Source organism: Physeter macrocephalus, chromosome 1 (genome assembly GCF_002837175.3).
Source record: "Physeter macrocephalus isolate SW-GA chromosome 1, ASM283717v5, whole genome shotgun sequence".
NCBI classification, from domain to species: domain Eukaryota; kingdom Metazoa; phylum Chordata; class Mammalia; order Artiodactyla; family Physeteridae; genus Physeter; species Physeter macrocephalus.
In genome coordinates, this window is record NC_041214.2 from 54896737 (window position 1) to 54914977 (window position 18241).

General features: G+C 35.9%; 1 protein-coding gene across 1 annotated transcript in view; it reads right to left on the reverse strand.

Moving 5' to 3' along the window:
- Positions 1-18241, reverse strand: part of IFT80 (intraflagellar transport 80) — a 119460-nt gene that overhangs the window by 68384 nt on the left and 32835 nt on the right. The window contains exons 6-8 of the mRNA XM_055082219.1: positions 13206-13315; positions 9617-9706; positions 8498-8635 (exon numbers count right to left, since the gene is read on the reverse strand). Of these exons, the coding sequence (XP_054938194.1) occupies positions 8498-8635; positions 9617-9706; positions 13206-13315 (338 nt within the window). The remainder of the gene's footprint in view (positions 1-8497; positions 8636-9616; positions 9707-13205; positions 13316-18241) is intronic.

Sequence of the window (18241 nt, forward strand, 5' to 3'; positions counted from 1 at the left end):
AGTGGTCAGCTAGCAACCTGACAGAGCCAAAAACAAAGAAAAAAATACTCTTCCACTCTGCCAATGGGCTCTGAGCTGGGGCACTCCTTCAACACTTAGCCAGGCCACCTATAATTCGGCCTTAGCCTTCACCTCCTCCCTATGCAGAGCCCAAAGACCTGCCAGTAATACTCCTCTAAAGTCTTTTCTGTGGGTCTGGCCCTGAGCATATGTGTTGCACACTGAATTCCTCAGTATATGTGACAGCTCTCCAAAGCTGTTATTTTTCCATACATCTTCCTCCTCAGCCTCTTCCTTCCCAGGCTTTTTTGGTCTACCTGCAGCTTGCCCCATTCACCATCCCTTGCCCCAAGTGGCTGTGGGTAGTATGTCTTTACATGCTTTCAACAGATGCCACCTGGGAAGCTACTCCAGCTCTGAGAGATTTCCAAGGAAGGCAAAACAAAGACAAGCCTCTGTGCAGGTGTCTCAGGGGAACCAAAAAGCATAACTACAGTTTTCTGAGAACATGGTCCATATTGTTCCCCTGGCACCAAAAAGATGCACCAGAACTCAGGCTGCCATTCCCGTGGCCACTGCCAAGCTGGGAATGGGGGATGGCAGGCAGGTAAGCAAAAAAACCCCACAATGCTTTCTTACCAAAATTTAGCACCCTCTTTCTTTCTTCATTAAGCATTTCCCTGGTTGCTACAAAGTTTTGAATTCGATTCCAGAGCTCTGAAAAAGTTGATTCTGATATATTTTTTTTTTTGCCAGTTAATGGTTGCTTGAGTGGAGGGACCAATTCTTGGAGCTCCCTATTCTACCATTTTCTGCAATATCACTTCTCTTTTGTTTATTTTTATTGAAGAATTTTTTAAAGACCTTTACTGCATCTGTACCATTGATACACAGTCATTAAAAAAGGTTCACGCTACACAAAATCATATAAAGAAGCAAAAGATCACCCAAATATAGTATTGGGTGTACCTTTAGCCACAATAGTTAGTAGTTAGAGGTAGAGATATGGGTATACAATTTTATACAAGTGAGATCACAGAATAAAACCTGGTCTTTTTACTAAATAACTTACCATAGATAGCTTTCCAGGTTATTAAACATAATCCCTCTTCTCTGCTTTTAATGACTTGAGGGTACTCCATTTTAGGTATATAGAATATTAACCTAATCAGCCTCCCACTTGTGGACACTTTATTTCTGATTTTTACCATTATAATACTGCGATGAAATTGTTATGCATACATCTTTGTGTACTTGTCCAATGATCTTTAGAGTAAATTCCTAGAAATGAGGGGAAAAAAGACCGAAGAAATAAGAATAGAGCCTTGTTGACCTGTGGGACAACATCAAAGGTCTAAAAAATTTGTAATTGGATTTCCAGCAGGGAAGGGAATGGGGCAGAAAAAATTTGAAAAAATAATGGCCAAAATTTCCCCCAGTTTGGTGAAATCATAAATTTACATATTCAAGTATATAGTATAAAGTATAAAGAATCCCAGACAAGACAAATACAAAGAAAGTCATACACTATCAAACTATTGAAAACCAAAGACAAAGAGAAAATCTGCAAAGCAGCCAGAGGTAAAGGCCACTTTACATTCAGGAGAGCCATGATACCAACAGTCACTTATTTCTCATCAAAAACAATAAAGACCAAAAGAGAGTAGAACAATATCTTTAAAATGCTGAAAGAAAGGAAAAACAACTCTGTCAACCCAGAATTGTAAATCCAGCAAAGAAAAAAATAAAAACATTTTCAAATATACAAAAAGAAAGAAAATTCATCACCAGCAGTTATACACTATGAGATATGCCTAAAAGAAGATTTAGAGGTTGAAGGAAAATTGTATCAGATGGAAATTAGTATCTTTAGGAAGAAATGAGAGCACTAGAAATGCTAAACGTTTCTTTCTTCCTTAATTTCTTGAAAATGAGTATGACTTTTAATGGCAAAAACTGTATCATATTGTGATAGATGTAATATAATTATAGCATAAAGGAAAGGTGGGTAAATGGAATAACATGGGTGCAAGGTTCTTATATTTTACATGAAATGGTATTATATTAACTCTAAGTAGTATGTGAGACAAAACAAGCACCAAGTCATGCTCATTCTCTGGTCAAGGGGCCAGGTAGAGGGGTTGCAATGCAGGACGGAACCCTTTGGACATAACTACCCTTCTCCAAACACACACCATGAAAGAAACCATGGCACTCTCCCCACCAGGCACTGTGTGCTGTGGAAACAGTGGGATGGAACCCTGTGGAACATTCCCGCTCTGCACTCAAGTGAGCAGAGGTAGCACCTTTCCGCCTCCCCACGTGGTGCTGTAGAGACAGAGCCCCTCAGACCATTCCAGCCCTGCAATGCCAAAGGAGTGGCCCTCTCCAGTGAGCACTGTGAAGGCTGCCCAGTGGGGCCCCCATCTACCATCCCTGATTTGCACTAATAACAGCAAAGAGGCAGCACCCAACCCCCTCACTTCAAGAGTTGGGGTAGGATTATGGAGAGGAGGGAACTGGAGAACGGTATTCTTTAAGCCTATGTCTAAAGCCCTTGGAACACCATCAAGCAGCCTATTCAGGCAACTGACTTGAATCAACATAGTAAAACCATGACAACTAACTGGACTATGGAATACCACCTAAAATGGCTTTGAAAATGAAATTGATGTTTGAACAACAATCCACACAAGTGAGCGAGGATGTGAGTTCTGAACCAATACAGGTAACTTGCCTGCTTCAATAGAAGATGTAAATAGGAACAGGAGTTTCGTATCAGCCTAGTGAGGGTCTTTTTAGAAAATTCCAATTTTATGATGAAAGTTAATGGGAATATTAGATTTACTATATAACAACTGAGTTGGAGTAATGTACCTATACAAAAATACTAAAATTTCTGCTTTTTCAAATATTCTTCTCATCAGTCCATTTACATACATGCATAGTAAGGAATATATTCAAACCAAAACCTATTATTTACAGCCTGCAAGCATTTGAGCTTTTTTCTCCCACTAGAAATATTTCTTGAAAAACATTAAAAGAAAATATTTACAAAAATCACATTTTTCTAGGCTTATTATTTCACAGATAACCTGAAAGTTTACACCTACATCATTCTTTAAGCCTTATATTAAAAAATTACTGTCCAGTTTCTGTCAAGGAAGCCTAGATAAGAATTTTTTAAATGTTGATTAAGAACACTGCACTCAACTAAAAATCTGTGAGGAGCTCTCAGGGCTCTCAAGATAGAAATCTAATAAATTTCTAGCAAATCCTTCCTCAGGACCAGATTTTTATAATATCTAATATTGAAATTATTCCACAGAATCTGGCCCTGGATAAATGATTACTACTATTAATTATACAACTTTAAGTTACAGATTTTGAGGAAAAAAAAAAGAAGCAAGGAGCTGCATTTAAGAGTGACATTTCTAGGTGGACGAGAACATGTACTTACTTCTTAAAAGAAGCCTTAATAAGTTTTTTTCAACAGATAAACAGCTGTGTGAGAAAAGTATGCAGCACCAGTTGACTTAAATTTTCGGCTCTAACTTGACACCACTTACTCAGTAAGTAGAAAAGGTGAAGAATCTCAATAAGCATTGCCCTTCTTACCTTTCACCATACGAACTTACCTTGACCCTCCAAATTAGTTCTCATTACTAGGAACAGCCTGTACCTCCTTGTAAAATTTAATACAACTGTAATTAAATAACTGAGTGGGTAATTAATCATTTAATACCTGTCTTAGCAACAAGAAAGTAAACTCCACAAGGGGAATGTCTGCTTGGCATTTTTTAAAAAGATGTGCAGGAAGTAATTGTGCAGTAGGTAATTTGGTTTTGACTCAAAATGCTTATAGCATTTATATCTTAGTGAACAGAATTACTTCCCAGTAAATAAAGTGTATGTTCTATATCACCTTAAAAACAATTTTCCATGTTTTAATTATATATACATATAAATTAAACAGCTCTGAAACTCATCATTTGTTTAAAAAGGAAAGAAAACTGAATTACAAATTAGAGAATCCAATGAATTTTGCAAGCAAAATAAAATTAAAGGATAAATCTAGTTTTTTCCCTCTTCAAAAATTATACAAAGCATGTCTTTTATTTGAAAATTTTAGAAAATGGAGTTATGAAAAAAAATCACCTATCACTTCAAGCTCCAGGGATAACCATTGTTAAAATGTGTTATATTGTCAGACTATTTTTCTATTCATATATAGACACATATCTTTACACAAATAGGACCATCCTACGCATAAAATTTGTAACTTTTTCCTGACTATATATCTTAAAAATCTTTTCATGGCATTATGAAAGCAGATTATCACTTTTAATAACTATATAACAATCATCATAATAATTATATTCCATAAATAAATAATGTCCTACTGTTGGAGATTTAGGTTGCTTTTCATTTGTTAAACTATAAATAACACTTCATTGAGCATTCTTTTTTTTTTTGGCCACGCCGCGCGGTTTGCGGGATCTTAGTTTCCTGACCAGGCCCTCGGCGGTGAAAGCACCAAGTCCTAACCACTAGACTGCCAGGGAAATTCCACATTGAGCATTCTTTATCTTACTATTTCTGTAGGATAAATTCCTAGACCTGGAGTTGCTGGGTGGAGGAACAGTATATGTACATTTCTTGGGGGTTCAACATACAATGTCAAATTATCTTCCAGGAAGTTTTGAACAAATCAACATACATATCTATTTCTAGATACCATTCTAGGAATAGACAGAACGTAGTTTAATCAAATAACTCATAAAATCTAAATGATAATCATATGAAGGGAGATATTATAAAGTTAATAAAAATCATGCAAAAAGAAAAAATAACTGCATGCAAGAGTTCCAAATATTTTCTGTGAAAATATACAACAGAAGTAAAACAAAACAAAAAAATGAAAGAATCAATTTAGAAAGTTGAGACAATATCATCACACACATTATTCATATATTATAAACATTTTCCCTGTAGCAAAATGATAGGGTATAGATCATTCCTGAGGACCAGATTCTTATAATATCTAATACTGAAATTCTGACATAAAATATGGCTCATGGATAAATGACTGCTACTATTAATTATACAACTTTAAGTAACAGATTATGAGAGATAAAATAATTATATCCCCAAAGTAATTTTAAATGAAGCAGACGCTAAGGAAGAATCAGAAGAATAAATTACTATATGAGTTTTTTTTTTAAGTTTATGTTTTCAATTAGACTACTCTTTTGATATCACCGTCATTGTCATTTACTATTTTATCTCTAAAATAAAAGTATTTTTTCTACAGTAGGGCAAGCATTATCACTCTCAGAACTGAGAAGGACTATCAAACATCTCAAATGTTTTAAGTGTTCCTTCCAGTATGATCTGATGATAACCAGGGAACTTCTTAAAAATACAACCCTCTGAACCCCATTCTCCTGAAATTTTGATTCATTACATTGCAAATGGAGGCTCAAGAATATGTATTTTAGCAATGCCCAGGTGATACTTATGAACTCTGAAATTTAGGTAACTTGATTTATTACTGTAATGATTACACGGGGATTGAATAAAATTATATTGCACAAAGCCAGCACAAATTATACCATACCATAAGAGGGCATTATCCTCAGGCCAGCACCAAGACAGTAAGGTACTCAAGTTGAAATCCAAATAATTATTCTTGACTCTTCCCACTTTTTATAGCAAGAATTTATCCCCTAAACCTGTCCACTTCTTTCCATCCCCACCGCTATTCCCTATTATTCAGGCTAACATCATTTTCTTGTACTACTGCAATAGCCTCTAATTAGCCATCCTGCCTTCAGTCTACCTCCCCTCTAATCCAACCTCCCTGCTGACCTCACAGTATGCTTCCCTAAAATTCCACATCTAAAAGGTCACTTAACATGGATCCATGGCTCACCACTGCCCTGAGGATAAGATCCAAACTACTACAACCTCACTGACATTTTAATTTGTCTAACAAACAATAATTCTTTGCCTTTACATGTTCTGTTCCCTCTTCTGCAACACTGTTCCTGATACCAAATCAAAATTTCCAATATTTGAATATTATCATGTTACTACCCACCATCCATGGCTCTCTACTGACTAACATATTGGTTTTCCAACTTCATTGTTTTACCTGCTCAAAGGAAATCTTATACTGGATGCTCAAATATCAAAGCTGATTAATGTAGAGCTTTTCTGGGTGGAGGAGGACCAGGGGCTCAACCTCCTCACCTCTTTTCTACCCCACAGTAACCCCTAAGGGGGCTCCACATAAAATAACTAGATTTTAAAATAGTAAAATCTAGACTCTTTTAGATGGCAAACACAGATCTGGTCTGAGAATATCTTTTCTGTATTAACTCCTGGTACCATCCCATGTAAAATCTTATTGACATTGCACAAAAAGCACCATACTTTGATGCACAACAGGTTCCTTCTGCCTATAACTCTCTTCTCCCACCATGTCTCCTTGAAGAACTACTAATTCTTCAAGCCTCAGCTCTCAGTCAGTGTCCCACAGGCAGAGTTAGGCTCTGCCACTCCTCTATTGTGCTTGCACACAGCAACCTCATGTATAGCACTTACACAGTCTTAGAGTCTGATTCTCCACTAGACTGTCCACAACTTGAGTGAAAATCTTTACATCTTCCCATCCCCAGTTTCCAAAATACTCTCTGATGACTAGTATATATTTGATATCTATTGAATAAAAGAAAATATATTTAAAATGTTAATCTCAAGTCTTAGAAAATTATTACAATATATTCAGTCTATTCAGTTGAACAGGTAAGAACAAAATTCTTTTAGAAAATGTACTTTTCCAGAATAGTTGACATTCTAAAAATAGGTTTGGTGTTTAATTAAGTAAATCTTTAATTCAGTTATTCAGATCAATTCAATGCCCCAAGTTTTTTAAATGTTCAAATATTTTCATCAAAATGGCAAATTTAAATTATTATGCTTAAATTGACTTATTAGTGAATTACTGAGTATCTACTGCTTTGTACGGATAATAGAGAGTCATTAAGCTATAGGATCTTATAAACTATCTATGGAGTCAAAAATAATATACATAAAACTAAAATGGATGATATAAGAGTATAATACACTGTGAAAATGAGAAAATATATTCTATAGACTGAGAATCATTGATAGAAAATCAGATGAAAATGAGATGGTCTAACTTAACATCCTTATGTTAAAACTAAGAAAAGGGGCTTCCCTGGTGGCACAGTGGTTAAGAATCCGCCTGCCAAAGCAGGCAACACGGGTTCGAGCCCTGGCCCGGGCAGATCCCACATGCCGCAGAGCAACTAAGCCCGTGCGCCACAACTACTGAAGCCCACGTGCGCTGTGCTCTGCAATAAGAGAAGCCACTGCAATTAGAAGCCCGCGCACCGCAATGAAGACCCAACGCAGCCAAAAATAAAAATAAATTAAAAAACTAAGAAAAGAGATCTAGGTGAGAGGAAGTTAGAAAAATAGATAAATAAACTTTATCTATGGAAGGTATCATGAAAAGAAGTCAAATATGAAGTGAGCCTTAAAAAATAGGAAGAACTCATTAAGTATAAGAGATGACAGCATTCCATGAAAAGAGAAGATGAGGACGTTAGTGTGGGGCAGAGAAGATTCATGAGTCTGATTTGAACACAGACACAAATTAGAGAGTTATGGGGAGAAAAGACAAGAGGTTTTATGGCACCAGGTTTCAGACAGCTTCAAAGTCAGGCAGAGGACTTTATATTTCATATGATAAAAAACAAGCAACCAGAAAACTTAATAGGTCATTTAAAAAGCTCTAAGAATTCTAAATTAACTGTCCTGTTTTGCATTTGAGGAAAATAAGCCACAGAAAAATTATGTGATTTCCTCATAGTTAGGAACAGTATGGAATAGCCCCACTCATATAATGCTGCCACCTCTGGAGCACTTTGATGAAACAATTCATTCTTCAAGTACAGTGGGTAAATACTGCTGAGCTTGGCTGTTTGCCTAAGTTCTCAACAGAATTTGTATAGAGGGCATATTCTCTTGTGAGGGAAAAATCTCACACACATTCAAATATGAATTCTTTGGTTTTAAAATAACCATTTAAAAAATTTCGTATCAATTCCTTACCAAAAATATACAACCAAAATTTTTGTATGAAATATATTGACAGTTAAAAAAATAAAAGGTTCAAAACTGAACTCCCTATATTGACTGGGCATAAATTTTAACACTACCATCTTTCACAACCATGCTTAAAATAAGTATTTCCAGAAAGATAGTAGAGAACATACACAATCTTCAGATTGAACTTAAAGAGCTTGTATGGTCCCATAAATTTGGAATTGATTGAACCAGTATATTAAGACAAACCAGAAAGATGCATTCAAATGCATCACTGAAAATGTTTTTTAAAGATTGAGAACCAGGTGTGTTGTGCATTATGACAGCACATCTGTGATTGCTTACCACTATAACTTACCCCAGTTTTATCACACAAGCGTAAAGTATGAAATGATCCAACAGCAAATAATTCTCCATCTGGAGCCCAGGCAACTGAGGTAATAGGATGCTCATGAGGTTGTGAACTGTACAGAGGGCGGCCGTAGCTATCCCATACCTACAAAAAGCAAATTAAAAAAAATCTTTTATAAGTCACCACGTTATTACAAACAAGTTTGTAGCTTCTAGTAAAGTATCAAGTAAAGATTTAGAAGTCATCACTTTATAATATTAGCAATTACATGTCTTTACTATCCAACAAGGCAAGGTGGGGGTAGGGAAGCTGTATTCCTGGAAACCTAAATATCTCCCCCCAAAATGTTATGGTATCATCATGATAATTTCAGATTTTACTAACTCTTTCATTAATCATAAAAACTACCCATTTTAACCCTTTTAAATTTAATAATAAAGTTTTGAGATGTTCAGTTTTTTGCTTAAATTTTTTTGTCCAGTAAGTGCTCTATCAACTTTCCCTGAAAGTATTTATTTCAGTAAATTCCCTCTAACTATAGTTAACTTACATCTTATTCTTCCTCACAAATTATTTTGGTCTGAAGCTGATTAATGATTAATAAACCAGTTAAGATTGACTTTTTAAAACTTAAATTGATTTAAAGAGTCACTAAAACTAGGAGTTGTTTTCATGTTGCTACTCATTAAATCAAATTCTATAGGTCAGGGACTTCCCTGGTGGTGCAGTGGATAAGACTCCACGCTCTCAAAGCAGGGGGCCTGGATTTGATCCCTGGTCAGGGAACTAGATCCCACATGCGTGCCACAACTAAGAGTTCGCATGCCACAACTAAGGAGCCTGCCTGCCACAACAAAGACCCCGTGTGACCAAATAAATAAATATATATTTTTTAATGGTTAAAATGGTAAATTAAAAAAAAATTCTATAGGTCAATGAAATAGGCCAAATTAGAAAGGCAACACTTCAAAATGCCACTGAAAATTATAAAATAACAATTTGCTAAATTATTAGAGTTAAAAGATATGGCTAAAGAGAAGGACTAAAAGAATACTCTTATATGCTAAATACTTTTCACCGAAATTCGATTCTTTCAACCAGGTGATAAATTCAAACATTACATACCTTATATTTACAGTCTTCGCCAGCAGATAAAATTAAATCATTGACTGAGTTCCAGTCTACTTTTAAAATAATGCCATCATGAGCTTTCCACTATGAGAAAAAAATAAGATATTTATTATAACTTCAAGAGCACTGAAAAGTTTTTTAAATAAGAAAAGGCATTTTGCCTCTTTCTAATGATTCTCTTGTCCTCTTCTTGGAGAAGACTCCTATCTTCCTTTCATAACCATTAAGCTTGTTTCATTTCCAATTTAAACTAATGAAAAGCACCTTGCACTATGACATCCACTATATAACTCAATCCTTATCAATTTCCTCAATTGCCTGGACTCCAGATGGAAAATCACTTGCTGTTGAACTATTCCAAGCTTGACATCTATGTGATAATAATGGAATGAATATGTTATGTACTCCAAAACTTACTTGAATCCAAATTTTGCTCCCTTTGCACAGTTGATCCCATTACTGATACTGCCTTCATTCTTGTTTACTAATTCTTTCATTTTTTAAAAAAACTTCTACTACATGAACATCCTCTTTAGTGCTCTCTTCATTCTCTTCTGTACATTCCCCTAAGCTTCATTCTCTTTACCTTCATGTCCCTGGAGTAGTCACTAACTACTGTGAGAAAATTCTGCTGCATTTACCATATAACAAAAGGTTTCCCACAGATATATATTCTACACATATATAGAATGCATACATATTTGTGTATATATCTAAGTCACCCCAAAATTGGCGATCTAGAAATTAAGTGTGGATGTCTTCTTGACCTTAAATATAATTTATGTGCTCATTTAGCTATTAACCACACATATAATTAAAAGCCATTAATTTTTCACTAGGTTTAAGCAGAATAATATAACTGAAAAAGAATTAATTTTTCTTGAAGACTATAAGGTACATTTTAATGTCTGAACCACTAACTTTGTTTCAAAGAGTGACTGATTTTAAGGGTTTTCTCTCTACAGAGCCTTCCCGGGAAAATCTATTATTCTTAATGTATACAGAAAAAAACATCAAATTAGGGTCAAATAAGCCCTAAGAATAAGCAATAATTCATAGCTTGTTTTATTCAAGATACATAAAAATACACTCTGTCAAAAACGAATGTTTTGATAAAGCAATAATTTTCACAATTTACTGCTAAATTAATCCAATGTCCTAAAATAAACTGCAAACACAAAAATAACAAAATATAGATATATAGAGATACACACATGCAGAGATTCTCAAGTTTCATTTTAAAACTACAAAAATAAAATTTTCCATATTCAAAAGTTAGGAACAAAATATGGTTTAAATTTTTCTTATACTATAATTTAGGATATCAATTATATATTACATATATTCATATATTACATATAATGCATAGACACTTTTCAATTATTTCTTAATGTATTAGGCATTTTGTAAAATTCCTCTGAATCGTGAGCTCCTCACAGAAGGCAGGAACTATGTTCTGTTTCACTTTTAATACCTTACACCCCAGCATAGCGCCTAGGATATAGTAAGTATGCACTACATTCCCACTGAATGACTAAATAAACAGAAGTCTCCTCACTATGAAACCAAGTTCTGGGTCTCTAGAAGAGTCCCTAAAGCTCTTAAGGGAAATGAGATATATACTTTTGAACTGTATTCTACAAGCAAGAATTAAATAAGCATTCTTTTTTGTGAATAATCCAAATTTGAGTATGTGTTTATGCCCAAGGAGAATTGCTGCCGCTTTAGTTTTCCAAAAGGAATAGAAGATTTGCACGACGTTACTAATTATACTTTAACCCCTTCTCCACTCTAGCTGAATTTTGGCAATGGATACTTTTCTTTCCCTCCACTACCTCCTGGGCCAAAGGTTTTAACGAGCCACAAAACGATAATTTATCAATGGTGATTTAAGCATCTTCCTGAGTTTCACTTACATATGCCTAATTACAGGTATCTTAACAAATCACATAACTATAAACTAAAAGATTCATCTGGCCTGCTTTTGCTGTATGATTTCAAAGCACATTTTCAGAATATAAGTGGTATTAGAAGGACTTTGACTAAAGGCAGTCAGAGCCAGTCCTCTTTCCTAGCTTATTCCTTTTGCCCAAATTCTTCTCTTTCTGCTGTTCCACAGTTCTTAGCAGAGTCTTCTGCATGTACTAAAAATGTAAATGCATGATGAATGTGTGGAATATGTATAGCATAATCTACATAGAAGTGATTAATATGGAATCTCAAAGCCATTTCTATATCCTTACTCTCCAAATTCTACATCTACTCACTGTTAAACCTAATGCTTCTTCTTAAAACACTTTTTTTTTTTTTTTTTTTTTTTTTTTTGTGGTACGCGGGCCTCTCACTGCTGTGGCCTCTCCCGTTGCGGAGCACAGGCTCTGGACGCGCAGGCTCAGTGGCCATGGCTCACAGGCCCAGCTGCTCCGCGGCACGTGGGATCCTCCCGGACCGGGGCACGAACCCGTGTCCCCTGCATCGGCAGGCGGACTCTCAACCACTGCGCCACCAGGGAAGCCCTAAAACACTTTTTATACCTGCTGTAGCCAGTCAATCTCCAGCACCAAATCCCTTACCCAGGACGTGGTCATTCTATACCTTTTAACTGGCCTCCATGGCTCTAATTTATTAAGGGCTGACTAAAAGGTAGAGATGATATAATAACACCGCAATATCAACAACAACTACTCTTCATTGTGTGCACTCAATATTTTGATTATATGCACTGTCCCATGCACTTTGCAATTTAACTCATTTAATCCTCACAACATTCCTATCAAGTAGGTATTAGCATCACATCTAAGAGATGAGAACGCTGAGGCTCTAAGATATTTTATAACTTGCCTAAAGTCACATATAAGTAAGTGAACATTTGAACCTAGGTGACTAACTCCAAAGCCTGTAATCTTATTACCCACACTACACTGTGTCATTATCAAAATATGAAGAAAATGATTTTGCCTTTTTGCACTGAAATCAAACATCAAAATCCTGGATATAGGCTTAAAGGTTTTTCATTAATTTGTCCTCCCCTGACCTGTCTTAACTGCCACTGTTGTTTTGCTTCCCTATAATTGGTAAAATTATATATACCCAAATGTTCTAAACATTACATTGACTCCCCCTCCACTCTAAAAATACTAAAAGAATTCTAGGGTCTTAGAGAAAGCTCAAGGGTACTGAACAGACAATGAGGAGGAAGAGGAGGAAGACGCTAGAGGTGATGATAAAAAATACAGTCTAAACAACCTCTTAAAGTTTTATGATTTAGTCCTGTTCTGTCTCAAATCTATACATGTTAGGTTGACTCTGTTAAATTTAAAGATGCCAAATCATGAGATAATTTAGTAACTCAGAACACATTTATGACTTACTGGTATAATGTGAGTTGGAAAAAGGAGGAAGTGAACCTCGTTGGAAACGTAACCAGATATTCCCTGTTCTGTAACAAAGGCCAATAAAACCACACACTTAAGAGCCTCAACTATAACAAGACCACCCAGAAAAAAGGGACTCCTAAGAAAGTGACCTCTCACTTAGCAGTCTGTCAGACCCCAATAACAATTTACAAATGCCTGAGAAGTACCTGTAAAACTTTAGCATTTGGTTGAAGAGGTTTAATGATCAGCTGTTTGCCTGCTGTGTAAAGAACCTTTTCCGAATCAGGGCCCCATGCTACTGAATACACTGGTGTTCCTGTAAAAAGGAAAAGAAAAAAAACCTGATAAACTTTAATTATTATGCTTTATAAAAGGGAGATTGTTAGGAAAATCAAAAAAGCAATTTGGGGTGTCATTTCATTTCCTCCTTATTCAATGGCCCATCCAAACTGCAGTATATAGTCTGATACTGAAACATAGACCAGGTTATGATTGACTGTTGAAAATCTACTGTGAGCAACTGATAAACTATATTTTTTACTAATTTTGATCTTGCTGAGAAAATATGGAGCTTTTAGGACTTTGAGAGTATGCTATGGAAATACGTAAAATAAATATACTTCATTATGTTAAGATATAAAGAGCTATCAGAAAAGTCATGATTTATCATTTCCCATCATCAACAACTCTTGTGTAGTGGTTTGATATGATTTCAAATCCACTCGTTCACGACAAAATGAAGTTGTTTTGATCTAAGAATGAAGTTGTTTTTATAAGGAAAGCTGTTTTGCTATAAGAGTGAAGGTGTTGTGTCCGGAGATCATCATGGACATCTGAGGCTGCTGATGAAGCACTCTGTAGCTCAGCTGCTGAGGGTCACCACTGGCGGCTAATCAATCAGAACAAATGAATAAGCAACTATGGCGAGGGGACATTTAGACTATAAATATCCAGAATCGTGAGGACTATCTGAGAATGTCTGGCCTCAGCAAGGCGACTCTGTTCATCAAAATAGGTCTCTGAAGACCTTGGGGCATTCGTTTCCTGCCAGGGTAAGACCCTTTACCAGCAACGGTGAAAACACTGCAGCGGCCCCACCAAGATCATTCACCCGGTCAACACTTGAGTCTTCGTTCCCTAGCAGTGTGCTCCAACAGCAACATTCGACTTTTGCTTTTGTGCCTTCAGCTTGTGGTTGACTAAGCCAACTCTCCTGGGAACCAACTGGTAAAAAGGTACACCTCAACTAAATTTGGACTTCTTTTCTTTATTATCATTGGTTTGGAGACTATTTCTTTGTTGGCTTCTTTTTTTTTTTTTTTTTTAATAAATTTATTTATTTATTTTTGGCTGTGTTGGGTCTTCGTTTCTGTGCAAGGGCTTTCACCAGTTGCGGCCAGCCCGGGCCACTCTTCATTGCGGTGCGCGGGCCTCTCACTATCGCGGCCTCTCTTGTTGCGGAGCACAGGCTCCAGACGCGCAGACTCAGTAGTTGTGGCACACGGGCTTAGTTGCTCCGCGGCATGTGGGATCTTCCCAGACCAGGGCTCGAACCCGTGTCCCCTGCATTGGCAGGCAGATTCCCAACCACTGCGCCACCAGGGAAGCCCTTTGTTGGCTTCTTAAGAGACATTATCCTGGGGACTTCCCTGGTGGTCCAGTGGGTAAAACTCCGTGCTCCCAATGCAGGGGGCCCGAGTTTGATCTCTGGTTGGGTAACTAGATCCTGCATTCATGCCGCAACTAAGAAGTCCGCATGCCGCAAATAAAAAAAAGATCCTGCATGCTGCAACTAAGATCCAATGCAGCCAAAAATAAATAAAATAAGTAAATTTATTTTAAAAAAAAGAGTTGTCATTGCACTGTACATGAATTATACTTCAATAAAAATGGAGAAAATTAAAAACAAACAAAATAAATCTTTAAAAAAATAAATTAAAAAAAATTTTAAATAAATAAATAATGAATATCATATCAATTGAGAGCATTAAATTATCTGTGCTCCACGGTCTGACCCAGTTACCTATTCATTAGAACATGTTCATTAGGGAAGTGAATCAAGTTTATACAATTAATCTATGAAATATGAACCTATTTATATTTATAAAACAAAGCTTTTAAAAATTGTCTAGGATTCCTAAGTCAGACTATTGTAGCAGTTGACTTTTTTTTTTTTGTAGCAGTTGACTTTATGTGAATGATTGAATAAATCTTTCAGTAATTCACATTCTCAGTAAAATGAAATCTGAATCTGAGGATTTATGAGCAATCAATAAGATTTGTTTATTTACATGGAAAACCCAACTGATGCTAATCAACAGGGAGTAATCAGTAATCAACAGGGAGTAAATTTTAGAAAGATAAATGCTGTGTTTAAGTGGCACCCTACTCCTTTAGTGCCATTTTTTTCCCCACCAGAACGTAATTCAAATGTGAGCAAGTCTCAGTGGTTTATAGGACTTAGAAAGTCTGATTTAGACCTAGTCCAAAAAACTCCTGAAGCATTCCTTTCATGGTGTAGGTTAGATATTATATTGGGTCTAAACATCCTGTTCAGTCGGTGACATCTAGGATTGTCCTGTATCAGAGGAACCTACAGATGACCAATGAGATGGCTGACCTCAGAGGGTACTTCTTCTAAACTTAGTAAGTATATTCTCTTGAAACATTCTCTGGGAGTAGCCAGGAGCTGACCTGGGCTTCAAAGTAAATCTCCAAATGAACAGAGTTCAAGTCTAATAAACTCCCCAGAAAATGTAAATCAAAATTTCAGATATTCCAAACGTGATTCTTGGTGAGGACAGTAAGGGAATAAGAGAGGAAAGCTTATTTGATACAGTGGTAGAATTATAGGTACCTTCTTTATTTCCATTATTATAGTTGTAAGTATTGTGCAAAAAAAGTAAATTTATGTATTTTAATTATAGACTATCAAATCTTCATGAATACACTCAGTAAAATAACACTTTCCTGAGTGTATACAAAACTATGACAAACATCTACCCCTAAGGAAATAATTCAGTAAACACAGCTCCCATTGAGTTATACAGGATGTGACTCTAGTCCTTTAGTTGTGGTAAAAGGCATGGTTTGGGGTATAGGATGAGGAGTTAGGGACTCTTATGTCCTCTTTCACATTGAATTTATGGCCCCATTAAGTCAACTGTGTCACCATTTCCTTGTTTATAAACCTTATAAATCTTCAGAATACTTATCTCTCCTGTTAGGACATGGAGATTATTCATTTCCTGCTTATAAAACAATTTTTTAAACAATAATGCTGTTAAAGAAACAGGTATAGTAATTTATAGAATAAAATGAAATAGTCTTATAGAGGAAAATTTAAGTAATTCCTTTGTTGCAGCATGTGGTTTTTAACCACATTCCTTCAATCAAAAAATATATATAAAGTTACTTATGATAAATAAGCAATCCTAAATAAGATCAATAGCTAAGGAAGTTCCAACTTCCTAACCACCAATATTCAAAATGAATATAACGGACTTCCCTGGTGGCGCAGTGGTTAAGAATCCACCTGCCAGTACAGGGGACACGAGTTCGAACCCTGGTCCGGGAAAAGCCCACATGCCACGGAGCAAATAAGCCCATGCGCCACAACTACTGAGCCTGCGCTCTACAGCCTGTGAGTCACAACTACTGAGCCCGCGTGCCACAACTACTGAGGCCCACGCACCTAGAGCCCATGCTCCACAACAAGAGAAGCTACCGCAATGAGAAGCCCATGCACTGCAATGAAGAGTAGCCCCTGCTCACCACAACTAGAGAAAGCCCACGCGCAGCAATGAAGACCCAATGCAGCCAAAAATAATCAATCAATAAATAAATGAATGAATGAATAAATAAATGAATATAACATCAAGAACTAAGAGAACTCTTCCTTATATTCATTCTTTATATTTATAATAAAATGTTAAGTGTAGAACTCTTCCTTATATTCATTCTTTATATTTATAATAAAATGTTAAGTGTGAAACTCCTGTATATATGTTTTTATCGTCATACAACTTCTGATTTGTGTGGTTCTGGAGAGGGCCATATTGAAAGTGGATGAATTAGCTTCACAGAGAAAATGATTTCTATTATAAAAAATCCATCTCACTAGCATTTGAAACAAATCTTTAATATTTAAAATGTTTTTTAAAAAAATATTTATTAAAGCACTGAATTACTCCCAATGCTACACTTCACTTTGCAAAGTCAGTAAGGAAATAATAATATAGACTTCAGGTTAAAAAACTTTACAACAAAAAGTTTAGCAAATTATATAATAAGATGTATTAATTTCTTTATTAACAAAAATGGACAAAAAATGAAAGTAGTTTTATAATAATTAATTTCTTGTTTTTTATTTTGGGAATTTTTATTTATGCTCCATTTCAGTTAAGACACTCAAAAAGATCTTGTTTTTCTGACTTTGTACACTAAGATCATGTGACCTTTTTGAAATTTTTTAAGAAACCACATGCACCTGGGGTTGTGTTAAATGTCAGACCCTTATCTCTCTGTAAAACAAATTATCTAAATTCTTTCAACTTGTTGAAGGCATTTTAAACCACAGAAAAGGAGACAAAAATGTATTTCAATTGTTTTAAGGAAGTACATGGTCAAATATACCATGTTTTTCACATTCATACTAAAAGGTATCCCCTAAAAAGTGTTGTTTTTGCATGCTTTTAAGAACGCTTTGGAAACAAACTCTCGCTATTACAATGAAGCATTAGCTACTTTTGCCTTGAGTGCAGTATAGGTCTACACCTTGTGAGTATAAGTAAAGAACTTAGAGCAGAGTTTGGCACTCTATAAGCACGACCTGTTAGCTACTACCACTACTACTTTGTCATGCAATAAGCAACCATTTGTTATTGTGCTGTGCACTCAAGATTTTTGGTTGCCAAATCATTAAGAATTCAAAAACAAAGAATTATTTCCCTTTCATTCTATTTGTAGGGGCATGTATTAACAAATAAGTAATATCGAGTGGGATTTATTCCTCAAAAAAACAACTTTTTGGTTGTGTATGTCACTGGGTCAATACAGAGAAAAAAGCTGAAATGAAGGCATTTGTTTCTTTTTTTTTTTTTTTTTTTTTTTTTCTGCGGTATGCGGGCCTCTCACTGTTGTGGCCTCTCCCGTTGCGGAGCACAGGCTCCGGACGCGCAGGCTCAGCGGCCATGGCTCACGGGCCCAGCTGCTCCGCGCAATGTGGGATCTTCCCGGACCG